Source organism: Ovis canadensis, chromosome 1 (genome assembly GCF_042477335.2).
Source record: "Ovis canadensis isolate MfBH-ARS-UI-01 breed Bighorn chromosome 1, ARS-UI_OviCan_v2, whole genome shotgun sequence".
Lineage (NCBI taxonomy): Eukaryota > Metazoa > Chordata > Mammalia > Artiodactyla > Bovidae > Ovis > Ovis canadensis.
Window position 1 is genome coordinate 156,071,007 of NC_091245.1, and position 14,053 is coordinate 156,085,059.

Sequence of the window (14,053 nt, forward strand, 5' to 3'; positions counted from 1 at the left end):
GGGTTCCAGAACCTGCTGGGGACATGGAAAACCCCGCCCCCTCGCGGTGGCGATTGGCTGAACCCTTCCCGAATGCTAGGCACTTATTAATGAAGGCTCTGTCTCAGAAAGTTAGGCTGAGACTCTCCAAGGAGGTGAGACCCGCCGGGGTGTGTGAATGGGGGATTCAGTCCTTCCTGCCCGAAGGGTCCTTGAGAAGCCTGTTTGTTTTTCCCGGCGCCTGTCTCCACCCATCCCTTTCTCTCATTGGCTAGACCTGGTGGGCGGGTGTGTCCCCATTGGCCGGGGGGCGGTGTCTGTCCCTGGCCATGGTGGGGGCGGGGCCTCCACCGTGCTGAGCTTGCCCTTGTGTCTGGTGCTCTGTAGAGCTGCCGTCGCCGCTACAGCCGCCGTCGCTGCTGCAGCCCGAGCATCCGGGAGCAGCCGCCGCCGCCGCTATCGCCTCTAGCGCCGCTTCCACCTCTGCCACCTCCCCTCCCAGGACCCCGAGACACCTCAAGCTCGAGCGGCGGCTGCTGCTTGCTTGCTCCCCTTATTCCCCGCCTTTCCCTTGCGTGACCTACCCACTCCTTACAGCCCTCGTCTGCATCTTCTCCGACACCCCGGCATCCCTGCACCACCTGCTCGGACAGCCCCGGGTGCGCGCCGGGAAGAAGGCAAGCTCCAAACCCGTGCCTGGCAGAAGGACTGTCGCGGCTGCACCACCAGCAAGAGGAGGAGGAAAATAAACTATTTTGCCCAGAGAAACCTCATTCTGAGGGTGCTTCGCCGTTGCCGCTTCTGCTGCTGCCATCTGATCCGCGTCCGCAGGTTCGAGCACCGCAGCGGCGAGGACCCTGGGTCCGGCGGGCTCCGCGAAGGAGACACCGGCGGAGCCCAGCACTCTGGTGCCCTGCTCACCAGCATCTCTTTGCCCCCCTCGTTCATTCTCAACCCTTTAGAAAAGGGACCATGATTTGGAAACGCAGCGCCGTTCTCCGCTTCTACAGTGTCTGCGGGCTCCTGCTACAAGGTAATCCCCGCCCCGCCGCGGGGAGCATCAACTTCACGCCCATTCCCCATCATCCTCACTCCACCCCATATTTCCACTCTCCCCCTTACAGTCCCCCAGTCCCCGGCGAATTCCACCCCCTCCCCCTACTTCCCGGTGCGGCGGGGGGCAGTGGCAGTTTGCTCCAGCCCCTCGAATCTCTAGCGCTGGCTCAACCCTGCTGTCTCGGCAGTCAGTCCCTTATGGGCACCTTTCGCCTTTTCATTCACCTGAGCTTCCTACATCTCTCACTCTCCATGCTCGCCAGCACTCCCCTCACCCTTCACATACACACTCCCACGCCTTTTGGCTGGCAACTTGTGCCTTCTCTGAACATTCCACCCTCCCACCAACCCCCACCAGCCGCCTCCCACATCACGCTCCCGACCGACCCTCTGCATCTCTTGTCATCTCTTTAACCTCCCCCTCTTCGTGTCGCCTTTCTTTTGCCCCTTCTTCCCACCATCAGCATATTCGTGTGCCTTTAAAAAGTGTGTGAGAGCCTGGGAGCGAGCTGCCGAGACGGCGAGAACAGCAGCAGCGGCGGCACCGTGTGCATTGCAATAACATCCCCGGGGGCGGAGGGCGGGGGGGAGGATGTGTTGTGAGAAGTGTCATTCACCTAGGAAGAGAGAGAAGACTGTCTGAGGTTAAAAAAAAAAAAAAGAAAAAAGAAAAAAAACGAAAGAGAGAGATAAGCAAGGAAGGAAGAAAAAGAACGAACGAAAAAGAGTAAAAGGAAAAAGGAAGAATGAATAAATAAAGCAGGAAATAGGGCCACGGAAGGGAAGAATTAAAAGACCCAAAGCCACTTTATTAACCAACTGACTTTTTATTATTCAGCCCGTGTGGTTTTCTTTTTCATTTTTCTGAAGCCAAGAAATATGTGCACCCTGGCAGTTACTTTAGTGCTAAGGGATTTTAGCTTAATTCCCTACCTTTCCATCCCGCTCTCTGACGCTTCTTTTCCATAATTAATATCATCCTTTCAGGTGAAATGTAAGAACCCCTGTGACCGCAGCGGAGGGAAACCGCACAAAACACTGTTATTATGCAAATCATTGGGCTTGGATGCAGACTGGCTAGCGAACTGGGGTGCACTTTTCGCCAGATCCTTGCTTTTGAAGGAGGGAGGGGGCTGTGTGCAGTGGGAGGATGATGATGATTATGAAATACACGGCAATGTATGGAGTAAAAGTGCCTGGGAAGAGCACACTTTGGGTGGTGGTAGAGGCAGAGGCGGCATGCTAGGAATGAGTGGGCAGGGGCTGTAAGGCAGAAGATTGTTGCTTTGAAGAGAGTGGTGTAGGGATGTGGCTTGAGTGAAATACAGGGAGGATGGATGTGAAATTATGGTCCATATGATTTTTTTTAAGCTAGATGACTCGATTTCTTCATAAATCTTTGCCCACCTTTAACCTCTCTTCCATCATTTGTATATTTGTAGGAGAGATAAGTTGATCAAATGTATTTGTCCCTGGATAAAAGGAATCTGAAAGTAAGACATATAGAACCACAGGCATACAATCGGCCTTTGGAGGATTTAAATGAGGTCAATGAACCATCTTTCAGCAAGTTCTTGGAATGCATCCTGTTTCCTAGCCTCCTCCAGGATATAGACCATGACCGTATTTTATTTATGCATATTTATGAATGTAAAAGAGATAGTGGGCAGAATTTTCCTGAATTAACTAACCAAACTTGCAGAGGTATTTCTTGGAATATTTCGGGGTAATTTTGTGTATTTTATGTTTGATGTAAATTTTTGATCTGTCATGTGCCAGAATCCCTGAGAAGGCAGACAGCCTGTTCTTCCTGCTTAACGCCGCCTGGTCCCATTCCCCAGCGCCTACACCCCCACCCTCTGGTCCCATTCCCCAGCGCTTACACCCCCACCCTCGCGCAAGTAATCCCGTGGCTGACACATTACTTGGATTTCTAATCTGTCCTGAAACATCCTCCTAGAGACCCCAGTTCACCTCTCAGTAACTTGCATTTCTCAGCTCTGCTATGTGTGTGTGTGTGTGTGTGTGTGTGTGCGTCCCGCGCGCGCGCATGAGCGCACCACGCCGGGTAAGGGGAGTGTGATGTGGGGAAATCAGTTAATTTGGTGATTGTGATGAACATTCGACACCGCTGGATGTGTTTTCCCTGCCAATCTGTGTATGCTGGCCCCGGCACGTCACTGCACACACTACTGGGCTGGTGCAAGATTATTTATTATAGAGCATGTGGGCAACGGACTGCACTTGGGGGTCGCCTCCTCTCTGCCTTCAACATTTCCCTGTGAATTGTCTATTCAGTGCACTGCAAAATAACTGTCTGCTGGTGCCTCTCTCTCCCTGTCTCTCTCTCAGCCTGAAGGAGGATTTACTTTCTCTACTCAGAGAGATTCCTTCAGCTGCATTCTTTTTTATTAAGGGCATGGGTTTCTTTTATTAAGTATGTATACCAAGTGTTAAGACAGTGCTGCTTTTCACAGCAGACTGGGGGAGAAGGGTGGAAGGGGTGTGGGTATACCAGAGCAAACGCGCCACTGCAGCCAGCAGCAGCACCAGCGGCAGGCCCAAATAAATAAGTGTCCTATCACAGCAACCAGGCAGAGAGAACCAGCTCAAGGATATATGTGTACTTCTGAGCACCTTAGATGGCTGTATTAATACACTAAAGGAGAGAGAGAATAGGATTTAAGGGAAAAAAAAAGAAAGAAAAAACTAGAAGTGGGAGGAGGTACAAAGACCCACTGGATTGTCTTCTCATGTTTATGGCTGCCTCACATTTATCAAACACTGCTCCACAGACACATCACACTTTGTTGATATGTCAGTTCCTGCTCAAACAAATTGCTTGTGCCTTCCTTGTCTTGGTCTTGGCTAAAAACGTTGCTTCAGGGTCCAGGTTTATGTTTCTCCCACCACTCTGTTTTATTAGGACTTGGTTAGGTTGTAGAATGAAAGCTTGATTTCCTGGACATAGATTAAATATTTAGCAGGTCTTTCCTATGTACAGGGAAGGAGAGGTAGCGGGGGAACTAGTGAGCAACTGATTTTGGCCCGGGGTAGTCTGCTCTGCCTGTTAGTAGTTATGACTTGGCAAATACTATAGGCAGTCTGTCTACAGCTTCTTATTTTTAGCATTATCAGCACTAGAGTGGTTTTATCACTTAAGTCATACTAATCAATATATTTATCCTTTGTATTTATCCCCTTTCTTGCAGTATGCATCATTTTAGACTGGAAGACTCAATTTAACACATTTTCTCTGTAGTTTCACTGTTTTATATTGTCACCATTTTTTTTTTTTTTTTTACTTTTCCTGGGAAGCAGACTCAGTCTTTTGGCTTGTTAATATGTAAAGTGGTAAGTCAGTGGTACGATTCAAGATCATGATAAAATGAGTCTTTGTAAAAAAAGGTTTAAATAGTTCTATTCTACGACACCTACTAGTTCATCCTCAACAAGTCTTTAGGCAATGAATAGTTAGATAGAAAATAAACATGTTTCTGACCAGAGTATAACTTGGAATGTAGACTACTTAGATAACAAAATTTGATTCAGTGTTAAGCTATACAGCACCCCCCCCCCTTTTTTTTTTTAAATTTTCCTCTATTGGATATAGAGGGAAAAGCTGGACAAGGGCAAGGGACACATTAGAGAAAAAACATTTCTTTAGAATGAGGAGTGTAAAAACTTACCACCTGTAACTAAGACCTCTTCTTGTCTACAGGGTAGATTCAGTTCAGTTGCTGACCCTCTTTGTAGCTGTGCTCCTTTCTATGCCTGAAGCAACACTGGAAAGATGGAGACTCTCTTGTTTAGCACAGGAAACAATCTGAGAAAGGACAAAAAGGAAAGAAGGGCAAAATAGACATGCATAGAGAGATTCTGATTTTGTTGAGAACTTTATTTCCTTGTTCAGTGTTGGTGTTATACAAAAAACACATCCAGTACTAATTTTGGGGTTTTAGGGTTTGTGGATGTGTGTGTTTTGCTGTGGGACATTGTAGTAAGTAATTAGTTGTGTGTAAAAAGAAATATCCTCAAGTTAAAGGTCTGTTCGACATGCATAGTACTTGCCTCAGTATGTGTCATGTACCTCCCCTTACATTTTTAGAAAGCATGTGGTAATGCAAAATATACATACAAACTAAATAAAATTCTGATAACCTAATATTTCCCCAAAGCGTGTCTCTCTTGCTTCTTTACTTCTACCTTAGTCATGATGAGCGCATCTTTTATGCTGAATGCAGTTCCTGAGATACAGCTCACTCCTCCCTGTTTTGATTAACAGTGGAAACTTTGAAAAGTAAGTTTTATACAGGAGTCAATGACTATGACTTACAGAAACACCAGACACTTAGTAATTAAGAAAATCTCTTTGCAGATATGAGGCGTTCCTAGGCTAATTTAGTATCAAGATATGGAAGTTTATTTTGTTGTCTTTTCCCTTGTGTCTACAACTAGTAGAACTCTGGTAGCCCAACATGACAAAGGTAAGCATCAACTGAGATAGTCTCTTCCTTCGTTTTCCACAAGAAGATCAAATATGTGAAAAATATTTTTCCCAGATTTAACTAATGAGATAGTCGTTTTTCTTAAAGAAAAACTTACTTAAATCACTTAAACAGAAAATACTTGTGCAATAATGTTGGAAGACATCCTAAGCATGCATTTTAAAATGGCCTGAAATCAACATCAAATAGAAATCAATTTTCTTTAGAAAATAAAGAGTCTATGGGGTATAAAATGATTGAGAGAAGTAAAATTTATATATTGTGAAGGATTTGGGGTACATTTGTAATATAACATAGACACATCATGTTATTGTTTTATTGGATCATGTTGACATGCATTCTATGAGATTTATTGATAGAGAGTCCTTGTTTTAATAGACTTCATTAAACCTTCTTGGCAAAATCACCCATTGTGTAGCAACTGGCTGAGTAGGTGAGGAAGCAGCGAGAAGGGAAATTACAAATGAAGGACGTGGAACTCACAAACTGCAGAAATCCTTTGTGGAATTGTCAGTTACAGGTTTGTTTACCCTCCTAAAAACAACTCTACTACCTTGTTTATATTAAGCTTCTTGAGGGCAAGCCCTGAGCTTTGCTTATTCTCAATTTAGTAAATGCATAATAAATAGTTTTAGATTCACAGTTAGGTATGATCTAGTTAAGTGGTATCTTTTCATAACACATCAGCACTCATACTTTGTTTTATATATATATATATATATATACACACATACCCACACATATATGAGTTAATTTTAACATTTTATAGATCTTATTGGTTTAGGAAACAATTTTCCTATAGAAAATTATCATAGTGATAGCTGTTGATATACATCTTTAAATGAATGTAATTTGATCAGTTGTTCTTTGACATGATGTTTCCCTACCCATTTTTTTCTTTTCCATAATTAAAAAATCAAGATATTTGCATAAGATCACAAACTCAATTCATGGTTGGGGGGGAAGAGAAGACATAATTTAAATTTACTTATTTAACCTAAAATATTTAAAAGGACAAGTTCATTACCAACATTTGATTTGAAAATGTCAAACGTTTTTGGAGTGTAGTTCTGTAGTATCAAAAAACGACATTTTCTGCAAATTCCTTGTGTAAAGAGGTGGGTGAGGATTAACCTAGAGCTGTGGCAGCTGAAGCCCCCTGCTGTGTGATGATGCAAATGGCATCTCAGGCCTAATGTGCTCTGCAGCGGCAGGCAAAACGCATGCAGGAAAGCAGTCATGTGGCGTGACTGAAATAGGAAGTCTTTTCATATTTCATAGCTTGTAGTGGACATGAACCATCCTTCAACTCTTCATGACCAGAAATAATCCAAAGAGTATTTCTAATCACTTGAGCTCATGGCAAAGCTAAAGAGAGAATATATAATTTATTTAGAGATTAATGTAATAAATCCTAACATAATTATCAACATTTTCATCAAATGAATTGTGCAAACTTGCAACTATCTTGCAAACTATCAGGACCACAGTTCAGTTTAATGAAAATAAATAGCCAAGTTAAAATAAAATCCTTATGCATTCTAAGGCTTCTAGGAATTCTAATTCTTATGCAGTTATTTACATGTGTTGGACCTAATGAATGTTAAGCTGGCAAATACTGTTATCTTTCTCTTCCTTTAGCGAGTAAGGAGTTAGTTGCTTTTTTTTTTTTTCCTTATTAGAGCATTTCCTGTTGGGGAGAATACAGTAGTCTTAAAAGAAATAGGAATTAATTGTTCAATGTATGTTTTTACCATTTATTTAGTGACATAAATTGGAATTTTTGTTAACATCATACACTCGCATGACAAAACCAGTAGAGAATATCTCTTTTCTAAAAAATTTTATATATCACACGGGCAAAAGCGTCAAATATGTTCCTTAATAAAAGCAAGAGTTGTGGGACAATTATTATGGGCAGACTATGAGAGAAGCCTATCAGATGACAATAACTAGTGTAGCATTGTTTATCTTGATTCCATTTGCTATCAAACAAAATTATTGAGCCTATTATGCATATTGATTTTCATCCTAGTAATGAGTCCAATTGGTCCTGTTCATGTATTCAGTGAGTTTCTTTAGATGATATGAAATAGTTTTATCTTAGTAATATGTAATACATATATATATGTTAGGAAACTAAATATTCTGTTTAATTAGGTATGAGTTAAATATTAATGCCAAAATCAGAGATGTAATTATTGAGAAAGGAAATATTCTTCAATCATTTATCTCTATATATGCACATATGTACAAGCCTAAAATTTACAGTTATTTTTCGGTCTGAAGAACATCTTTATAATTTTGCGTGTAATTAGAGTTTGGAGCACTCAGGGATGAAGTGTGAGGAAAAAGGAAAAGTTTATTTTGTTTTGCTTATTTAACCTTATTTCTGAAGGTTGAAAAAGGTATTTTTTGAATTCATTTTTTTAGGCTGCAGCAGTGATTAACTTTTCCACTTAAAAACACACACGCAAGGTTTACAGTTTCTGAATTTGCAATAGAGCTGAGCATTTATTCTGGATCTTCTTTGTGTTTAAGAAACTAAGTGATGAGAACTTACTGCTACCTGAATAGAGAGGCAGGGCTGAGGTTGTAAGGAGATCTGCCTTGGAAAGAGCCGGCCATTAATTATTCACATTCTATTTCAGAAGTCTTTGAAGTAAATATTAAGACAGTTATTATTAAGCATTGAGGATTACTCTTTCTGAGTCAGCAAATCATTTTCATTTGAATATTGAAATTATCTTTCAGCCATTTGAATGCTGAGGGGGATGCCCCTGTTTAGCCACAGTTATGCTGTTATTCTAGGGGTTAGATACTGATTTCACTAGGGATTGTTTAGAAAACAAGAATAAGCATTTATTTGCTTTGAGGAACAAAAAAACTTAAAGCTAAGTGTAATTGTATAGTGCAAATAACTTCACATACAGATATAAAAGTATTTTTATAGGTTAAATAACCCCCCTAGTTTTATAGATTTGATGAGGGTTTATTAATGGTAACGGTGCATTGTTTATCTAAAGTCATCTTTGAGAACCGAGTTAAGAAAGCACCTTTCCTGAGAAAGATGTGTTGCCGACTGCTAAGTGTATAACTGTTATATTGATTCAGTATAATTTATAAAGCCAATTAATTTGTTCTTGTAAGGGAATATTTTTAGCTTCTTTGCTAAAATTGTTTGCCTTTAAAGATGCAAGTACCTCCCTTAATGCTTACTCAAACATCAAAGCCTAAAATTTATGGTGTGTAAAATATGTTTCTACTTTTGTAATAAATTCATATTTTACGTTAGCTTGTCCTATATTGCCCCAGGAGAAAATGTCCTGACACCTTTACCTTCCGTTCCTTCCTATACTTTATATGTCTTCTGCTTTTAATTTTAAGTAGTAGACAGGCTGAAATGAGGGATGATTAGAATATTTGTATTTAAAAGCAAATAAAATGCACAGTAAGCTTCTGATTTGTCATTCCCTTATTGCAATCTATATTTTATGGACCGAAGTCTGAATAGTAACTCAGCTTCCTTTACACTCTCTAGGAATATAATATACCCCCCTCTGCACTGTTCTATCAACCTGAAAGACCCATTAAAATAAATTCACAGGGAGTGAAGAACAGTTAAAAGGAATCTTAACCAAACCTATGTACTGAATACGTCCAGATTGGGTGTTTTTTCTCTCAACCTCCAAGGCTTGTATCCCAGTGTTTTAGCAAAGATAAAACACATACAATGTGCTTTTAGTTGTTTTTGTTATTGTTATTATTGCTTTTTGTGAGCATTCAACCTCCTTAGTCTCATAATAAAAATGGCAAAAAGAAGAGAGAAGGAATGTGAGTCAGCCAGCCAAACACACAGAAACGCCTGGCAAAGCCGACTAAATTAGCATATGCTAGGCTGAGTATTTCCCTCTGTTGTTACATAACCCTTTTCTAATAGGAAATCACTTCTCCTACTTAACTCTTTCAGGAGATTTGGGATTCGCCTACTGTTACATTTTTATTTTGCTTCATTTATTTTCTCAAGAATTATGTACATCATCTATTGAAGAGCTTTTATGCCAAATTCTTCCCCCCACCCCCTTCAGTCTTTCTGTATACAAATGTTCCATTCTGTGCCCAACTTCAGGATTCAAGAATCAACTTTTCTATAGCCTTCACTGAGAGGATCTAATTAGCATTTTAGGCTCTCTTTACTCATGTGCAGCTTTCTCTAGAAAATGTATTAATTCTATGAGGTTTCCCTAAGGATTCATAATACTCTAGTTTGTTACATGTACTGTGATATTCACTGTGCCTTAATTATGCGTGTGTCCTCATTTCAAAGCCTTTTCAGGGATCATGTGGATAGAACAGGGGTCTGGCTGTAAGTTCACTGTCATGTATTAATGTGTAGGTGGTATTCAGAGAAGCCTGTTTCTGAAGGCAATGACTCTAGTATAGCAAGAAGTTACTCGCATTTCTACACTTAAACTAGTTACTCTGCCAAGGCAGAATGAGATTCACCATTGTAATAAAGAATACAGTATCTGTTATTTCTAAATAGTTCTTTGCTTTGGGATTGAAAAAAAAATAATGAGTGAAAATGTGTATCCCTTATCCTGAATAGGAATTGTTCCTTTCACTTTCCCAAACAAAAAGAAGAATCAGAAATTGTTCCTAAATCAATACTCTATTCCCTAACTAGCCCATTAACACATCTTGCTATGGTGGGATTTCGAAGTTATACTGTTTATTATTTGAGGCTATAGATTTTTAGATAGTATTGATAGTCTGCAGTCTTCATGGGCTGCTAAATGTCAGCACATTGGCAAATTTGAGACATATTTTCACTTTTTGATTTGGATGCAGTGTGGAGAACTGTGAAAATATATAGGAATGTTGAACGAAAGAGAGAGAAGGAGAAAGAGGAAAATATGTATGTATTGAGACTACATTTGTGGAGGGATAGCTGCAATAATTTGCTCATTTTAGTACATGTCACCATTTATAAAGAGAACATTTTCCTACATTGCATGAATTTGAAAGTTTACTTAATTGTACCCCTTGACTTGCTTGTATTTGTGTGTTACATATAATCAGAAAATTTAAGTTTAACTTGTAAATGCAACCATTCTTTTTTTCTGATCATTACAATATAAAAGCATTTTATGAGTTAATATACTAACAGTTGTAACCAATTTTTGTTTCATTATTTTACACAACTGAATTATTTTCCATACCATATTATTATTGATGGTAGCTAAAAGTGCTAATATTCAGGAACACATAGGAGTTTTTTTCGTGGGAATTTTGGACCGGAATCTGATGTGTTTTAGTAGACAAAAGATTACCATCTGCCCTTTATTGAATATTTTAAGCATTTATGTTTTCTTAGTTTATGAGAGAACTAAGCATTTTATTTTGTCTATGTTATGATCTATATAACCCCTACATGGATTTTTCTTATAGCATTTTGAATGTCTCCTCTAGTGGACTATAAGCCCCTAGATTGCTAGGTCTTAGTCTTCATTTTATTTCAGGTGCCTAATCAAATGTCTGGCCTGTGTCTTTTTTTAATGTTTTCATTTCACTGATTGATTAGTTCTCTTCCAGTCTATTTAATCTTGACGCATCTTTTTAATTGGTTCCAAATAATATTTAAGTACTTATAATTGCCAAAATGCCAATACAGTATTCTGAATAGACTAAATATTTGCAATCAATTTTCATTTTAAACTACAGGAAGAAGGAAAAAAAAAAGGATACCAAGAAATATAATGCTTAATAATGACATACTTCACAAAAAAAATGTAGAATCACTTCTTTCAGTTAAGGTAGTCACTTCAGATTTGCCCTGAAAACATTTGAATCATGGCTTTGAACTCCCCGATTTCTCTGGGCATTGTAACCTCTTGTCTTTTTTTTAATAATTCTTGTCCCCTAAAATATTCCTGATGGTGACTTTGGGTAAACATGAAGTCTGATCATCTTATTGTTCTATTTAGAGTAGCTAGTATTTCTGGATAAATGTATAAACAAAGAGGAATTACGGACTGACCTTGATCTGCCAGATTATCAGTGAGGACTGACCTGCTTTTGTTACTGCCAAGCTGTAGAGTAAAGGTGCTCTGAGTAGTCCTACAGATTCAGGGTATATTTTTCTCAGTTTAACTCAGGGAGATTCCATTCATTTTATTTAAAAGGGCTTTTAAATAAATTATATACATATATATATATATATATATATATATATATATATATACACACACAAAATGCTTAGCCATACTTCTACAGTTGAAGACACATGTTTGCTGTAGTTGAATTTGATTTAGCTTTCTTTTTGCATTTTGAAGACAGTGGGAGCTAGAATGGAAATATTTACTATTTTTTTAAAGAGAATTTAAATATAGTTACTAGTGCTGAATTCCAGGGGTGAAAAGACTTTCTACAATTTGTAGTGACTCTATTTCCACATAAAGTGTTTTAAGAATGCTTTTTTGAAAATGTCCCAGAGAAATATAGGTTTTCTTAAAAGTTACGTAGTTCTTTCAAATTTAAAAAATCAATTTTACCATTGTCTTTTGGATTTTTGACTCTTTCCTGACTCTTGCCATTCAAAAGAAAATTAGCTGTGTTAAGATTCATTTGAAGCCAAATCAATTCATGTAGAAATAAGCATTCAGTTAACAGATATTCAAAGTAGATTAAACTATCTCAATTCATTGAGGGCTGCTGCCACTTTATAAAGTTAATATTAAGAATTATATTCTTGCATAGTTTCTGTTACTACCTAAAATCTTGCTTTATATGGAGATGTGTCAGTATGATGTAGCATTCAGGCAAGGATAACCTCATCTTTAATGTGGCTTTTGTTCAGCCCCGATAATCCACTTTTCAGAGCCTAGTGACAAAAAGGGAAGATAGTTTGGGAATCAACTTTGTTGACTCTGTCACTATTTTTATGAAAAATTATTTTAATATGTTACTGAATTTTATTCATTATATTGAGATATTCCTATAAATCTATGATTAGAAGTGACATATTTTAACTTTTTAATGTGTAACTATATAGTATCCGAAACACTGGAAATGTATGGAATTATCATACCTTTATATAACTCAGCATTGTTGTCATAATGACCCACTCAGAAATTGAATTTTCAATTTGATATAAGGGAAGTACCTCTGTCACTTTAAATGCTAAAGCGTTTCAGATCAACATTCTTGTTAAGGTCACCAAATTTGGAACAACTTCCATAATATTCACCAAAATGATATTGTACTAAAGTGCATTGTCTTTATATAAAAAGATTTTATGATAACTAGCATGAATAATAAGTTGTGTGTTCAATAATATTTACAAATGCATTTTTAAAGGTCAAGAAACATTTATAGAGGATAGTTTCTTGTCCACTGGTTTGTTTTATATATATATATAATATATATATTTATATATTATATATGTAATATAGAAATGCTGTGAGTGAAGTAAGACTAATGGTATTGTGAATTTCAATTCTCCGTATCCTTTCACTTCTGTGTAATAGCTAAGGTAAAGATATTGGTAGAGGGATAAGTTCATAAATTTTTAAAGGTCTGATAGAGGACATTGAAGTCAAATTTACTTTAAATTTTTGTTTTGCTTTACCTAATTTTATTGACTGTTCAGATACAGACTACCAACAAGGCGAAACAGATTATCTTTGAAGGAAGTGATAGTGTTTTATAATATGTCAACCATGTTTGACAGTTGGGTACAGATAGATTGGAAAGACTGATAATTTTTTATCATTTTATCATACTCTTACTATAAAATAGAGTAAACATGATCTGGCATTAGGAATCTTTCCTTCTGAGAGCTTCTCATCATCTTGGTGTACAGAGATAGAGAATGGGAGTGATTTGGTGATAGAGGAAGAGACAATAATGGATACCCATAATCCTTGAGTGGAATATCATCAACTGCCATATCAAAATACATTTATTGTGGGAGTGGGAGTCATGTTAGCCTGGTGAATGTCTTTTATTTTGTAGTGAAAGTCCAGAGATACCCCTGGAATAATTTTAGACTTTGATTTTTGCAAGTGCCCTGCAGCATCAAGATGTAATGGTAGCAATCAAGGGACCCAAGTTCTTATCAAAGCCATGCCACCATTTTGGAGATGAGTAAGATACTTCTCTGGCAGCTTAGTTTTTTCATCTGTGGATTGAGAGATTGGAAACAAATCTGTTCTTCGGCACTATGTAGCATAGGATCTTATGGATGATGACACACTGAAAAAAATGGTGTTTTCTTTTTTACTTTCCACCTAAAGATCTTTTAAAATACAGTCAGTATAACATGAAATGTGTGCTCTTAAAAATATATTTTACTAAAATTTATTTTTTATAGCTACTCAAGTGTTATTTAGTATATTGTTTTTACACATTAAGAGATTGTTATTCTGATGCATGTGTCTATAAATTTCAGAACCTTTTTTTCCCCCTAGGTCAGTGAGTTTTATAAGTTAATTTTGCTGCCATCAACC

General features: G+C 38.2%; 1 protein-coding gene across 3 annotated transcripts in view; it reads left to right on the forward strand.

Moving 5' to 3' along the window:
* Positions 1-336: 336 nt before the first annotated feature.
* CADM2 (cell adhesion molecule 2) overlaps positions 337-14,053 on the forward strand; it is a 1,299,579-nt gene continuing 1,285,862 nt past the window's right edge. Inside the window, exon 1 of one of the 3 annotated variants that reach the window (XM_069578719.1) lies at positions 337-1,012. In XM_069578719.1, coding sequence (XP_069434820.1) covers positions 952-1,012 — 61 coding nt within the window. In that variant the 5' untranslated portion in view covers positions 337-951. The remainder of the gene's footprint in view (positions 1,013-14,053) is intronic. The other 2 variants (XM_069578709.1, XM_069578730.1) reach the window with 2 other exon arrangements.